Source organism: Podarcis pityusensis (assembly GCF_964106645.2).
Source record: "Podarcis pityusensis genome assembly, chromosome: 3".
In the NCBI taxonomy this organism is placed as follows: Eukaryota; Metazoa; Chordata; class Lepidosauria; order Squamata; family Lacertidae; genus Podarcis; species Podarcis pityusensis.
This window is the reverse complement of record NC_138026.1, coordinates 28,466,253-28,482,903: the sequence shown is the minus strand read 5'-3', so window position 1 is coordinate 28,482,903 and position 16,651 is coordinate 28,466,253. Positions and strand designations below refer to the sequence as shown.

The following is a 16,651-nucleotide window of genomic DNA, read 5'->3' as shown; positions in this document are numbered from 1 at the left end:
AAGGACACAAAACACACACTGGGTCTAAAGAGGTGTGTGCATATATATGTATCTGTGTATGCTCTCATACACATTCTAGGACTTTCCCGAAATCCAACTGTGACCTCTGGTGTCACATCAGAGATAGTTTCTAGTGTCTTGGAGCAGATTCCCAGGTGGTGCAGAGGGCTATAGTTAAAAGAGGGAACTTCTGAAGCTTACTGAAGTTTCCACAAGTTACTTGCGATTTTGGTCTTTGTAAGTTTTATAATCAGGCCATTAACAAGAGACATATTTTTAAATATATTTTTAAAAGATAACACAATTACTTTGTTACAGAGGAGCTGTCCCTAACAATATGATGTTATCTTACACATACAAGAGGTTGCATATTTCTGCTTCTTAGAACATATTAAAAGGCTCACTTCCTATAATACATTTCCATCTTATATCAACAAGTCTGCTATTGCCATCTGCTCACTTGGGGCTAAAACAGTTTTATGGCTAAGAAAAAAGGTAAACGTACTTTGTTAAAGAACATTTATTTTTTAAAAAACCACGTCAAGAATAAACGGATTTGTAACAATTTTTCTATAGGCCCCAAAATATACAATGGACAATCAGTTTATTGCACAGGGGTAATGGCATCGTAGAGTCGCTGTGCAGCTAACTCCACCATTTCCCGAAGAGTTTCATCATCATCTTCACATCCTGGTTCATGGTCAACAGTCTAGAAGAGAAGAAAATAAGAATCAATTTGCAAGTCTCTAATTTATTTCTCAGATCTTCTTGAGAAGACTCTGCATAGAAGCCAGACAATTTTTTAAAAATCTAAACACCCACCCACATAACTCATTCCATGAATCCAATGTAAATTTAGACTTAAATTCCCCTAACTGCTTTTGAAATGTGGTCGAAACTTTCAAAGGGCTACCACAAACCCCTACATCTGAGCCTAAATTGCTTTCTAGATCTCAGCCAAAGTCATACAATTATGTAGCCTCTTGGTCAGTACCATTGAGTTTAACAGCCTTAAGCAAGCTTGACAAGGCACTTTAATTCTAGGTGTTATGCCAGCAATAATGTGTCCAATTCATTCTTAATTCATTTAAGAGCACACAGTCTCAAGAACTTTGAGTGGGTAGGTGGGTGTAAAGAATGCCATGAATGCTGAATTTACTGATGCTTGGTTGACTATTTCATACCTATATAAAATGTCTATCAGGGAACATTGTTTGCCGTAAAGCAGCAGCATCCTGATGTAAGAAATGCCGGAGATCTGCTGGGTTGTTCCTCTTATATTGAGAGAAGTAGAGAGGGACTGCAGGGGGAAGGAGGAATCAGCAAAAGTTGCCTCCCCTCCCCACTTCTCCCAATATAAGAGGAACAACCCAGCAGATCTCCAGCATTCCTTACAAAACATAATTTACTGTAATCCTTCTGAGTATTTAATTTATACACAGTACTTTTTAAAATTAACAATAATTGCAAGTTCCTTTATGAGCTTTAGCTGGAAAGTGGACAGAAATTTAAGAAACAATTCTACATCACTCTATCATTCTATTTCACACTATCTTCTAGCAACCAAAAGGTTAAGTGTTGAAAGTGGAAATGCAATAATGAATTGGAAATCTTCTGAAAAGAACAATTTATTCTGACAATGGTCACCAAAATGCATGGTTAGATGTTAGATTTCAGAAAACCTACTGAGGTGCTGCATACATTCCTAATCATAAATCTCATCGGCTACACAAGACACAATACATCAGCATGAAATGTAGCTATAAATACCCGTGTATCCAATGAAAGATTTGCTGTTTTTCCATCCACAGTGATGCTCAGTACATTATCTTTCTTAGCACTTACACAGTCTTCTCCAAACATGTCCCTAGAAATGAAAGACTAATCAGTAATAAACATAGAATGGCACCAAATTATATAACTATTTAACTACAGTGTTTTCTGTTTAGCAGTGTGATCCTTTGTATCAATTAATCAATTAATTAATTTCTATACTGTTTTATATTTTTAAGAAAAATCTCAAAGCGGTTTACAGCATATTAAATCAATAAAACAATTTGAAAAAAGTCAAATACAGAGTATACAGTCAAAGCAACATAACAGAAAACTAAAATATCATCTTAAAGAGTTCAAAATAAAACATTACAAAGGAGGTCAACTACAGAATACATATTTAACACAGCAGGGCTGGGTGAGTGTGGGCCCCGCCCCCTAGGCCAGGTGGAAAGGGCCTTGCAGGGAGCCGCCTTCATGCCTCACAGCCGGGCAATGTTCCTCTGGCTTCTTTTGCAAAAATAAGCCCCACTGATTTCTATAGAACTGTAGCCTAAGAATCTAACTTTCTGTTTCAAACAAATTTCTAGAAAAGAACCACATTCAAACCTTTTTAGAATGATTTCCATACTATTAGATGGATTTTAACACTTAAAAAATGTTGGGCCTTTCAGTATAACCTCTGGTCTAAATACAAGATTTTGAGAAAGCCCCCCAAATTAATTTTGTTCAATAACAAAGGTACTAAAATATATGATAGTCATCTTTTGTGGGAAAGAGAGGATAATGTGATGTTATAACTTACTGAAGCATAATCTCCATCTTCTTGTGATATGCATCTATCTCTTCTTTTTTAGGAATTTTATGTACCACAGCTGGAAAAAAAACCATACATTTTACATTCCATTGTAATTGCCATTTGTTATAATGTAGCTGGGCTACATATATGTAGCTATAATGTAACAGGCATTAAACGACAAGGAAAATATTGGCACATACTACTGAGTTCCTACAAGTCTAAATGGTTTCTTGTACATTATTATGTAAATGAAGTTGTGCTTAGCTAATTCAGATCATGCTGGTGTGTGTGGAGGGGAATAGCTGGATCTGAACTTCATGTTGTAACTATTGGATTCATAGATATGCATTAGGTTATAGACAAGTATAATCATTTTATGGGCTGAATCCAGAATTTGCTGTCAGTTGTCAATTGAAGGGCTCCTTCTGTCCATGGAAGGCTTTTGATTCACTGGAGAGATCCTCCTCACCAGTGGGGCAGGGGAGGGCAGGTGGAGGGAGATGGCTTTTGCAGATTCTCCCTTCTTTTTGAGGTCACCAGTGCCACTTCCCACACTTTTCCAGGGGCAAAGGGGAGGAAAGAGAACCAACAAGGTCTCACACACCTTCTCCCTGTGGGTGTGAAATATGTATCTAAGCAAGACACCGAATGAGCTTTGTGATGTTACAGGCTTCTGTTTCTTAACATGAAATGAGGTTGCAGCTTATTGGCATTTACAGGAGAACTATTAACAGCATAACTTTTAATAATAATAGTTCTTCAGCTGATACATTTAGGAACCAGGTTTATCTAGTACCATTTCATTACAGATAATACTGTGAGCCCACATTTTATGTGCATTTAGCTTGTGCGCATTCAGCTTTATGCGCAAGGCAGAAGTTTTAAATTTTTTTAAAGGGGGCTGGGTTCTGGGGAAAATGACTTTGGTAATTCCACTTGCCACTGAACCCATTTTGGATTTAGGCATGATTTCCAGAATGTAACCCCTGCATAAGTTGTGGGCTTACTGTATGTTTCTGCTCTGAAGATTAATTTCCCAGAACGTTAGATTCTGAACATATTTGACCTATAGTAAAAGGTAAAGGGACCCCTGACCATTAGGTCCAGTCATGGCCGACTCTGGGGTTGCGGCGCTCATCTCGCTTTATTGGCCGAGGTAGCCAGCGTACAGCTTCCGGGTCATGTGGCCAACATCACTAAACCGCTTCTGGCAAACCAGAGCAGCGCACAGAAACGCCGTTTACCTTCCCGCTGGAGCAGTAGATATTTATCTACTTGCACTCTGACGTGCTTTCAAACTGCTAGGTTGACAGGAGCAGGGACCAAGCAACAGGAGCTCACCCCCTCACTGCCGACCTTCTGATCGGCAAGTCCTAGGCTCTGTGGTTTAACCCACAGCGCCACCCGTGTCCCTTATTTGACCTATAGAATTCCAATTAATAACATGTTCTATGATTGACATGATTTAATTTAGAAGAATGTCCCTGTGTTTTAATATACCTATTTGCACATGAAATTGACTTTAATAATGCTACATTATACATGCCTCAAAATCCAGTTTCATATTAAAGGGAGGAGTTTATATAATTCTGTTTATTTCAGCCCTGCTAAAAGTAATGGGAAGCCAGACAGTGGATTGTGTCTCAGGACCCTGGGCTTGGCAGAACTGTATTCTCCAATATAAAATTAGTTCACATCTTTTCACAGAAACACACACTATTAAAAGTATACTATATATAAAAATAAAAAGGGGGAATACCTTTATGAATTTTGGGATTGGACTGAACTTCCAGTATCACTGTTTTTACAGTGTCTGCATACATATCATTAGCAGGGTTTGCTACCCACTGGAGGGAGATAAAAGCAGAATGAGAGGAAAAAGAATAATTAAAGAGCACATTAATTGTTGGAATTCCATTTGAAGTAATTTTGTTTTTGGCTTTCTACATTTATTTGGTTTTGTAGCTGGTTTGAAATTCTGGTTAAGAGGGAAACTATGTTGGCTTTAACTATAAAGTTCAAAGTGGTTGCGACTAGGCTATTAGAATGGCTATGTTATGAGTCTGCCAATCTACTACATTCATCATTATCGGCCTTGCTCCCTTGTCCCACTGACTTCAAAGGCTTGGTTACCTGACATTGTATGTGGGGGTATAAGATTATAGCACTCCCTCACCTCAGGAAGCCCAACTCTGTTTCAAAGCCACTTGTATGTTATCACAACAGTTATACAGAAACTTGTATTCTGTCCTTACCTCCAGCACCACCATACCCGGCTCTTGGACCACAGTAATGTTTTTAAAAACCTTCAAAGCTGGCTTATCCTGGACTTCTATTTCTTTTATGTCACCTTGAAAAATATAAAATACCACAATAAATGCATCACTACTTAAATATTTTTTGGGCACACTCTGTACATACCACTTGGGTGCATCTATTGCAACTCATGGATTCAAAATGGTCCTAAAATGTGCCCAACAATCTCTTCCAGCTGCACAGTGGGTTATGCTGGATGTTGTTTCAACAGTTTGTTGGCCATTACTGATCTTCTCATCAAGCAAGTTCCAATAATAATTTTGGAGAGACTTCAAGAGGCTTCCTCCAGTTACGCACCTGTTAGTTTTTGTAGATGATAATAAAGCAGACTGAAGGAGCCTGTGTATGGAACAGCTTGTGTTTGTGTCACAGTGCTCATAGCCAGATCAGTGTAATCTGTAAAAAAATGAAAGCAAAAAAGACAACATTTTACCCTAAGTTGCTCCAGCTCTGCTCATGTAAATTTCTGCCTGATTATTCATCTCCCTCCTCCCTACCAGCTGCATTGTCCCACACCAATTCCAGATTTTGGGGGCCCACATTCACAGAAGTAGAAAGGAGAAAGATGCAAAAGCCCCTTCCGTGAACAGGAACTCTATACTGTTACATAAGGAAAGTTAGGGATCCAAACCAATGAAACAAGGATAATGTTTTCACTTTTACTTACTGGAGAGGTCACATGGAGCAAGTATGTGATAGTTAAAATTTCTCTTAACTAGTATCCCTGAAACGCGCTGCCCTTGTTCTGGTTTCTTATCTGCTAGTGAGCCCATAACCTAGAGAAATCACAAGAGAAAAACCAAGACTATATGTAAGAAAGTGTATGGGAATTGCAAATAGGATAGATATTTTTAAATGGGTGGTGATGAAAAACAGTCCCCATTTGAACAACTGGATACGGCATCACTTCTCATTCTGTGCACTAGACCATGTACCAAAATTTCAAGGTGAATTTATCAGCAAGCATGACTTAAAAGTACCCATCAATTACAAAACTCCCTTTACAAGCTGCCATGTTCTTTCTCAACTTCAGAATGGACAGCCCACCAATAATCCCATGTGATAGTTCTCTATGTTATGATTGGCCTATTCTTGTCCTTTTCAGAATCACTAGTTCTCCCAACCTCTCTGAGTAGTGGCCCTGGGTGGGTTCATAGACAAAGAGTGTGCACATGCATGTTATTTGAAGCTGTTAATATATTTCAAAGGCTTCAAACAACTGCAACCCTGCAATATCCAACAGCAGATTATGGAACATACTGAGCAGTGTATTTGTAATGGGCTGTGGATGAGAGCAAGAACAAGTTTCCTAAACAAAGGCAAGAGGATGCTTTGCTTCATGACATAAGAGCAGTGCACTGTGTTCATCATCCAATATACTGAGTTGTCCTTTTGCAAGAATTAGATATATTTTTGAAGAAATAACCTTTGATGATGAGGTAAATGTGCATATTGTGATGAAGAAAACGTTAGCCTTTTACCTTGGCAAGCTTTTCTCCTCTGAAGTTTAGTGTTACTGCTTCAGTATTTCTAGGATTGTGGACTTCTATGTGAACTTCATCGTTATCCTCATATTCACGTATTACTGCCGCTTTCAGCCTGGCCATTTCATTCTGCTCACCATGAACCAATATCTGCATGAAAAAGTCATTGTTAGCTGTCAAAATATAGGCACTCCTGATGCGTTGACAGGAAGGTGGCAGCTTAGGGAAGAGGAGGAAGAGTGGTGGTGTCATCAATATGCACCTGTAACCTACACCTGTATATGACTGAGAGAGCCCCACAAACCAGAGCAGCTTTTTTGAGTGGATGCTATGGGCTGCAGTGGGGGGTGAAGTCAGACAATCCCTGAAGTCCACACAGCTCTTTGGAAGTCAGCTCTCTTTGGATTGTTATTTGACCCTTTCCCACATCATCTCCTCTCCCTTTTTCAACCACTTTATTTTCCTGCCTCTTCTTCTATCGTCTTTCATTTCATGTTCGCTTGATTTACCTCCAAATCATTTTAGACATGTAAGTCACATATTTTCTTCCAGAAGCTACAAGCTTTACACACTGTTTACAGCAGCACTCTCAAGAAAAATCACTTTTGTTTCAAATGTGGCAGAAAACTTAAAAGCATAGTTTATCATGGAAGAGGAGTGGTGCTGCAACTTTGGATTACTGTTCACCTCTGGCTAGTTAAAATGGAATTTGTTGAACTGGCATTGGGATTTGACAAAAACTGTACTTCTTGAAAATAACAAAAATAAACACTAACCACATGGGGAGGTTTTAGTGCCCGGATGAACTCGCTGGTTTGTTGGTAATCTGTGTGTGCAGAGAAAGAGATGTAATCCACAGACATCTTCAGCGGGAGTTTCTGTCCTGACATAGTTGTAATTTCTTCAGGTTCAGACATGATGTGCTGCAACAATAAACAAAATGCACCCATTATATTATTTCATTCAGAATATTTAATTGTTATTATGAAGATACACATTAAATATAAAGGTAAGGGCAGTAAAGGATCCCTGGACGGTTAAGCCCAGTTGAATTCAACTATGGGGTGTGGCGCTCATCTCAATTTCAGGCCGAGGGAGCCAGTGTTTGTTCACAGACAGCTTTCCAGGTCATGTGGCCAGCATGAACAAACCGCTTCTGGCGCAATGGGACACCGTGACGGAAGCCAGAGTGCACGGAAACACCATTTACATTCCCACCGGAGCGGTACCTATTTATCTGCTCACACCGGTGTGCTTTCAAACTGCTAGGTTGGCAGGAGCCGAGACAGAGCAACGGGAGCTCACCCCGTCATGCAGTTTTGAACTGCAGACCTTATGATCAGCAAGCCCAAGAGTCTCAGTGGTTTAGACCACAGTGCCACCGCATCCCTACACTAGATATATACATGTATAAAAAACAGTCAATACAGAATTCCTTCCCAGAACAAACACACAACATTTCTATTTAGCAAAATATTACTATTTTCCTATTCTAATGCAATTCACCGTGACATATCTAATCTCCTCTGGATATATTCCATCACTGGATTCCAACTTTGAGATTTTTCATACCAGTGTTTCTTTGGTATTCTTTCATTCAGAATAAAAAAGGTACAAACTGAAGTATGCATCAGATTGTAAGTACAGGGACACCAAAATAGTAGCCCAATTCAGTCCAGATTCCCTGGTAAAACAAGTATTTTAAGCTGCCTGCCCTGTGTATTAACATATACCAGTAGTCAAAGTATACCTCACCTTAGCAAGTGTTCCTTCCACACAGTATCCTGCTATGATGACTCCATTCCTCTTGTCAGTACACCAGCTCTCAAATAACTCTCTGGATAAACCACTCTGCATCATACCGGGGGAAGCCATTACAACACTTGGGCCTATGTCATCAAAATGATCCATGCTCTAGGTAAACAAAGAATAATTATTATTCCATTTTATGAAAGTCAGAGAAAAGTGTTCCACCTTAACTGTTACCCCTGCTCTCAGGGACAAAAAGTCTTTTAGTGATGTATTTTTATAAAGGACTCTATGGGATCCTCAGTGAGCTCAAAGGATTTCTGCAGGGTTCTGGCAATGATGCCATATACATGAATCCCAGAAGGATGCTTATCAGAGGCATGTTTAGTGCTAGTCCCAGGTAAGAGTTGCTGGTAGACTGAATTCTTCTGAAAAGGGTTTGATGCCCAATTTTAAGTCAGAATTATAGTTCTTCATAACCTTTCTATACATTCACGTTATTAAAATTTCATTTATTCACACTGACCTTCAGATTACTAATGTGCTTGAATACAAATGGGTTGTTGATGTTGATTTGCTTGCGGATTTTATCATTCATGGCATTGACATAGGTCTGATACACGGCCATGCATTTCTTTGCCAGAGAGGAAGCATAGTATATAGGTATCTCATGAAGCTCAGGATGATTTTGCCAGTATTCATCTAGGTTTTTTAAAAACAACACACAACTTTAACAAATTATGAAAACTAAGAACAGTAAATATAATTTAGATGGACATGTAGTTTTTTCAGACACACTGAACATGTAAAGTTGGAAAGAGGTGATGTGCAGGTACATACCTAAAATCAAAAGCAATTCTTGTGCTCTTCCCAAAGCAAACACAGGAATAAGACCTCTGCCTCCCCTGTTTACAATATCATGTACAGTGTTGCAGAATCTCGCCTCCCTCTCCTCACGTTTTTCATGGATGTGTGTACCATAGGTAGATTCCTAAGGCCAAAAGACACACCATTAAAAATAATGATGAGACACATGACCAGAATGGCAGTGTGACTATGCCACAATCTAGTCACAGCCTCACTATTCCTATTTGGGATTACTAAAAAGTGCCACGGGATATGCCACCCACACTCCAGAACATATGTAGACCAACTGCTCACAAAAATAGGAATTGCTTCTTCAAACCATCAAAAATGTAATGAGTTGTGTCGATCAGCATGGCTGTGGCACTATACCTGATCTCAAACATGTCTAGCATGAGAATTTAATAAACCAGAGCTAAATTTTGATATATTGTTGTAATTTTCTAAGACAAGAGTGTACAACTTATTTTGTATGATTAATCATGAATTGTAGTATGACGATAAACTTTGCCCTATGATTTCCCCCACAAAAAATATTCTTAAATCATATTCATCCCATATATACACATACAAATACACATATATGCCATTTAAGGGGTTTATTTTTCAAACTTGCAAAAATTACTTTTTGATCATACTTTATAAAATTACCAAAGAGCACTCCTTTTTTTTAAGTGCACTGCACTATTTGCCCACTTCCAGAGTGTGTTAAATAGAGGTGCCTTAGTTAGAAGGAGTGTGAACACTTTCTATGTTATTCGAGTTTTCACTTCAAATTATTATAGAAGCTTACAATTATAAGAATATCTGGTTTAATATTGGGAATCTCAGCTGCCATCAAGTGCCTATCTTCTTGTCTTGAGAAGTCACCTGTGTATAAAAGCTTTGACAAAGAAACAATGTACACTGTAATTAGACAGAAAAACTAATATAAACCATTGTAAAAAAAATTAACAGTTAGGTCAATGTCTATTGGTTCATCCATAGTCCTTCATGGACCAAGCAGTAAGTGCTTAAGGGGAAGCCTGTATCACAAAATATGATGGGGAAGTTGAAATTTCATGCATACTACTTGAGCACTACAGATGGATAACCCTTAACTTCCAATAACAATAGCTTATACCAGGGGTGAAGAACCTTTTTTAGCCAAGGGCTGCAATTCCCTTGTGAGCAAACTTCAACGGGCCACACTCCAGTGGTGGGCAGAGGCAGAGGCAAAAGGTGGGTGGAACAACCATAGAAATCTAGGATATGCTCACTGGAATTAAAGGAATCCCTAAGAATTGACTTCACATTGGCCTGGTAGTATCTACTTTGCTTAAGCAGGGTGACGTAAGTTGGATGTAATGTTTCTATAGGTTGTAAATGAATGAGATGCGAAAGCGGAACTTATTCTGCTGTTATCACTACTTCTGATGCTAAAATTACTTCTGCTGAGTGCCTGAGTATGTGCTAATCTTTCTATCCTGCAATAATAAAAGCTAGCAGTGTTTAAACCTGCTATTGTGTGGGAAGAACTGAAAATACCCATTTCCAAAAACTAAGTCCTTCATAATGGATCTGACATAGACTACATTCCAGTTGTACAGGTGCACACACATTTAGAATAAACACACATGAACACATGAAAGCTTCTTCACCCTCTATCCAGGCAAGCAAGGGGCATTATCAAATTTTCAGCCAGCAAGAGGTATTATCACACATTCCCCCCAAGCTAAAGCACTCAATGAAGCCATGGAAAAGGGTCAGTGAGGGCTGGGTGTGTGGCCAAATGAGTCTCAAGGGCCAGGCAGAGAGGACTGGAGGGGTGCAGTTCCAAGGTTCCCTACCTCTGACTTACACCATGGAGCTTTAATGTGACAGGTTTAATAGAAATGTGATGGTGAATAAATCCTATACCCACAAAACACACTGAAGAGGTAAATTAATATAAATAAAGGCCCACTGATAACAAGCCTACTTGGATTATCTAGTGAGCTAAGGAAATACCTTCACTCCAGCTATTTCAATCATAAACATGGCTGCTCCCAGAACGTGGCCTGCGTGGTAACACCAGAACTTGATTCCCGCCACCTCTTTCACTTCATGGAAGTTGATAGTTTCTATTTTGTCCATGCTTTCTTCCAAGTCCGTCTCCGTATACAGCATGTCATCTGCTGATATATTGCTGTATAAAATAGTAAGGCAAAATGTCATCCTGTTCCCCAGTTTTTGAAGATAAGATTGTGCCAGACTCAGAAGACGGTCGCCACAAAGTGCCCTTGAGATTACAGGGCAACAATGCAACAGGCAAAAATATTACACATCCATTGTTCAAATTACGGTATCATTTCACAAAAGTTTTATCCCACAAGTATGAGGATGAACTCACCTAACTTTGACGTAATCTGACAGAAGCCACCTATAAATTGCTTTTGTAGCATGGGTCATGAAGGTCCTCCCTTTAAAACTTGTCTTCTGCAGAAACCATGGCAATGCCCCACAGTGATCCAAATGGAAACTGAAAGAGGCAAGATCAGATTTCAGAATCAAGCCCTATAATACCATGGCATGGCATTTTTGTTTCAACAAAAGATCAAGTAACAAAACAGCTAACACTTAACACTTCAACATCAGCAAAGCTTAACAAATCTGTTACAGAGTCTCAGGATTTTAAAATAAAAACACAAAATCCCCCTCAGCCTTCAGCATTGAGCAACACATCACTTACTGACTAATCAAGAGGAGATCAATCTCAGCTGGGTCTATCAGATCGATATATGGAAGTGCATCCATTCCTTCTAGGCCAGGGTGGATTCCACAATCAAGCTAAAAAAAAAAAGATGACCAATAATTGTATTTCTACAAACAACTAGTATATGGTATTAACACATACTTATACACTGATGATTGCTCTTTTACATCAAAACAGTAAAGTTTATGTTGCATCTTGATATTTCAAATATTTAAAAGCATGTGATCTTAGTGTAACCCAAATGTTTCTCCTCTCATTTGAAGGAAATGGGTGGGGGAGTGACCAGCACTGTTGGCAATGCTCCATAAAAGGAACACAACTTTGGAAAGTTTCCATGTCAGCTCAATGCATCCCTGCACTGTCACTCGGACAGTGGCGGAGGTGAGGGCTAGCTTGGCAACCCTCGCCCGGCACATGCCTGCCCCAGGTGTTGGCAACCAACGTTATGCCACTGCTGAAAAGTGAGCAATGTGGTAGCCCTACAAAACTTCTGGGGAGGGCTTTCCTCAGTCTGGACACTGAAAATGAAAATGTCCCATGTCCATCCCAACTCATCAAAGTTCAGATAGTGTTTGTGTGGGCTGTGTGCGTGAAACAATACAAGGAGAGAACCAGAAGAGGCTCATATGAAAGAAGGCAATCCTTCAGAGGTTTGCAGTGGTAGAATGCTTTGAATATTTACTGTCAAAGATGTCTACTGTGACAAAACGTTAATAAATAACTTAGGTCAATGATTACCATGATCTTCCTTCCTTTAAATTCCAGAATAATGCATGATCTTCCTACTTCCTGCCCTGCACCTCTGTGAAAAGAAAGTTGTGACAAATTACAAAAAACAATCAACAACCCACTGATATAAAAACAACTATATGTAACTGTCCAAGCAAAGTAATATCTTTGGTTTAATTCCATGGCCTGATTTGGATGTAATGCTAAACAATGGTTTAGCATTATGTGAACAGCCCTGGGCAAGCCTCGGGCTCATGTGCTCCCCAAGGAGAATGGAAGCTTTCATGTTTGTTTTTAACAATACATCTGAACCCTAAACTGCAGCTAATCTTGAACTATTGTTCCTTCAATCGAGCCTACTATTTAGACCACATTTTGAAATAACTTCTAAGTAAAATGTATACAAGACTAACCACAGCTTATACATGGTTAGGCATAACATTAAAAACAGTTAGTTAACAACTGAAGCAAAAGATTCTGATCACCTCCTCACAACTAAGATGAGAGAGCATGCAAGTCCAAGACTTGCCCAGGTTCATTCATATTGTGAATTTCAACTAAGAACCCAGTTCAACATCTGCACCCATTTTCAAAGAGAGGAACCAAAATAGGCAATAATGTGAAATGTGAACTGAAACCTCTTGAAAGCCGTGCTTCACAACAGCACAGTCCTAACTAGAATAAATCCTATTGAACTCAGTGGAGGTAACTCCGAGATAAGTGAAGATTGCAGCCCTAGTTATGTAAGTGCACATTTGGATATAAAGGCATACCACACTCTGTAATGAACTCAATTATAGTAAGAGATGTAGTTGATCATTTAAATCAACTCAACAATTATTCCTTCCATAGCTCATCAGATTCAAGACAATTTGGGAGAAATGACTTGCATTTCCTGCTCCTCAGATTTCTAGAGATTTTGCAGAATGTAATACGGAACAAAACAGAGTTGCAAATATGGCTACAGGGGTCAGCTAGTCTAAAACAAATTTCACAAGGACACCTGTCCATACACACTAAGCCTAGTCATTTTTGGCTTCTGCTGAGTCCTAAAGCAAAAGAACCAACACACCTCCAATTTACAATAGGTTTCCTGCCTGGTTGCCTGCAGCATATCCAGGCAACTTGGAAAATGGTTACTTAGAAGCCAGCTACAGAATGTGGTATTTAAAGTAAACAAGTCACAATTTTTATTCTAGCTTCATGCATGTCTATGGTGTAACTAAATAAAGTAGCAGAGATGATTAAACAAATCCAGGATCACAGTGAAACAGGCCCATTCAGACATTAAATTAATACAGTTGAATTAAAGGTCATATGTCTAGAAACAAGGATTGTAGGTCACCCTTAAAAGATAAAGGGCTCCTTGTTGGAAAACAGTGAAAGAGAAATGATTAAGGGAGATGATGGATTAAAAATTAAGCATGAGCTTCCAATGAGCTGTTGAAGCTAAGGCCTTGTCTAGACAAAAGATAAGGTAATCCTGTCATGAAATCAATGATGCTTCATCCATTTAGCTAAGCCAGCTAGAATGAAAGTTTCTACAATAATGGCCAAAAATTGTACAAGCTGCTGAGGCGTATAAGGATAAATCAGAAAGTTGGTGAGAAAAGAAAGGCTGCTTGACTTCTTAGAGTAAATGTGATCCTTGCAGTGTAAGGTTTAGAGTAGATTCTATGTAGTAATGTATAAACTGGTTCTATCAACAGAGTGCTTTGAAAACATTTCAGGCTGTTTCAGACTAAGGAGCAACAGTTATTGTAGCAACTTACCAATAAAAGTATACTAGCCTACTTCCTAACATCTTAGGGAGGAAGGATCTACTGGGAAATGAATCACTAGATCTACCAAGCCCACAGAATGGCGGTGACTCAGCAATTAATAAGATGAGAGATACTGTACACATAGCCCTGCAGTGGGGGGGGGGGACTGGACTTGTGGGGGCATGTCTCATGCCCAAACATAACAGGAAAACATAGCAGCAGCATGTGACTCAGCATTTTGCTCTGCCATCTCCACAACATTTCTGACGACAGGCTTCCAAAATAATACCTGACAGCCTGAAAGGATTCTCATTGCTATGAATGAAAGAAAACAAAAATTCCTATTGACACCTTGTCTCATGAAGCATTTGCCTGAAGACATAAATGCAGAATCTATGAATGGGGGAGAAATTCCACTAGCACTGAGTTTACATCCTCTAAGAGACCACTGGAAGCTGACAGACTTTGTATTATTGTCTTTATTTACAAAAATGCAAGCTGACAATAACTGGAGACACAAGGCAGGCAACTGCTACTAGAGAGAAGGCCAGTTACCCCACTCAGATCCCCATAGAGTTCCTGCACTCTCAATGTAGGCTATCAACCAACTTATAGCTCTCTGCCATCTCTAAAAGTGCTCCCTCATCCACTTAACACATCTGTCACCTATCCAAGGCTTGACAGAGTATCTCATTCAAAACCACAGAGACAATCCAAACAATCAAGGGACCATCTCCTGACTCTAACCATGATCCCCCATGAAGCTTGAACCCTGGACTGTGAATCAACAATTGCTTAACGACATCATGTTTGGGATAAATAAAACCTGTGTGTGTGTGTGTGTGTGTGTATGAATGATTAAGTATGTACAGTGGTACCTTGGGTTAAGAACTTAAATCGTTCTGAAGGTCCATTCTTAACCTGAAACTGTTCTTAATCTGAGGTACCACTTTAGCTAATGGGGCCTCCTGCTGCCACCACACGATTTCTGTTCTCATCCTGAAGCAAAGTTCTTAACCCAAGGTATTACTTCCGGTTTAGCGGAGTCTGTAACCTGAAGCATCTGTAACCCGAGGTACCACTGTATATGTTTGTGGCTGGCATCTGTCTTGGGAGGCAATGGAGGAGTGTGCTTTCAAGAGTGAAGTCAAACTACTGGAGAGTTACAGAGCCTGCTGTGGCTGTACAGACCAATACACTAAATGGGACAGCAATGTTTTGCTGCAGCTGGGGCAGATATAAGCATTTGGTTATGCTGCTGTAGATGCACCATGGCGTTTCTTCTCTCTGTATGTCTGCCTTCCTCCTCTGGTTGCTGCTGTAGACACACACCTTGTCTGTCTTGTCTCCAGGGACTGCAGTCATCTGCAAGGGTTCATGTTGCCAGCCTTTCTCATGTCTCACTTGCAGACATCTTTGTAATGAAGAGCTGGTCTGGTGCCTGAAGCCAGCTCACTGCAGAGCGCTGTCCTTGGAGATCCTGCCATCTTCCATTCTGTGGACACGACCAAGCCAGTGTCGCTGAGACAGTAGTGCGAACATGCTAGGAATGTCTTCGTTTGAGATATGTCCCGCCATGTCATGCCCAAAATCTTCCTGATTTGCATACAGATATAGATATAGATAGGGATGCTAGTGGCGCTGTGGGTTAAACCACAGAGCCTAGGACTTGCCGATCAGAAGGTCGGCGGTTCGAATCCCCATGACGGTGTGAGCTCCTGTTGCTCGGTCCCTGCTCCTGCCAACCTAGCAGTTCCAAAGCACGTCAAAGTGCAAGTAGATAAATAGGTACTGCTCTGGCGGGAAGGTAATCGGCGTTTCCGTGCGCTGCTCTGGTTCTCCAGAAGCGGCTTAGTCATGCTGGCCACATGACCCGGAAGCTGAACGCCGGCTCCCTCAGCCAATAAAGCGAGATGAGCGCCGCAACACCAGAGTCGGCCACAACTGGACCTAATGGTGACGGGTCCCTTTACCTTTATAAATATAGATACTCTCAGAGGTTTTATTTATCCAGAACATGATACTGTTAGGCAATTACTGGTTCACAGCCCAGGATTGAAGATATCCTTCTCCTCCCTCCCTCCCTCCCCCTCTATATATATGAGAGAAATGCTTTCGGTGAGGGTTTGCAACGGCGGACATGGGAGCCCTTTAAGCTCGGCGCGCGAGGGGGCAGAGCGAGAGAGTGCGCACGCGCGCAGCAAGGGCGGTTGGTCAGCCGAAGGCCGCTGCGGCGCGCGGAACAGCCCGTGCGAGACCGTCCCAGCCACTCACAGGGGCCGAATCAACAGCTGGTCGCTCTCCTCGGCGGGAATGAACGCCTCGGTCCTTCTCCTCGTCGCCATCTCCGCGAGGAAGAGGCACGGCGCGCCCTCTTGGCTTGGCCCTCGCCGGCACCTGTACTTCGTCCACAGCCTCGCTCGCGCAGCCGGAAAGTGAG

At 40.6% G+C, this 16,651-nt stretch overlaps 1 protein-coding gene across 2 annotated transcripts; it reads right to left on the bottom strand.

The window, feature by feature from the left end:
- Positions 1-505: 505 nt before the first annotated feature.
- CPSF3 (cleavage and polyadenylation specific factor 3) lies at positions 506-16,620 on the bottom strand. 2 transcript variants are annotated; one of them, XM_080999114.1, is made up of 18 exons: positions 16,486-16,620; positions 12,458-12,521; positions 11,696-11,793; positions 11,357-11,485; positions 10,975-11,152; positions 9,779-9,868; positions 8,962-9,112; positions 8,648-8,823; positions 8,128-8,286; positions 7,149-7,295; positions 6,370-6,522; positions 5,556-5,664; positions 5,186-5,284; positions 4,828-4,922; positions 4,332-4,419; positions 2,579-2,648; positions 1,771-1,867; positions 506-709 (listed from the first exon to the last, which is right to left on the bottom strand). In XM_080999114.1, the coding sequence occupies exons 1-18, from the start codon at positions 16,554-16,556 to the stop codon at positions 605-607; spliced, it is 2,079 nt and encodes a 692-aa protein (XP_080855240.1). In that variant the 5' UTR covers positions 16,557-16,620; the 3' UTR covers positions 506-604. The 2 variants fall into 2 exon arrangements, with proteins under 2 accessions (XP_080855240.1, XP_080855241.1); XM_080999115.1 differs by lacking the exons at positions 506-709; positions 1,771-1,867; positions 2,579-2,648; positions 4,332-4,419 and adding an exon at positions 4,644-4,762 and having other exon boundaries at positions 4,794-4,922.
- Between the last annotated feature and the right edge of the window lie 31 nt (positions 16,621-16,651).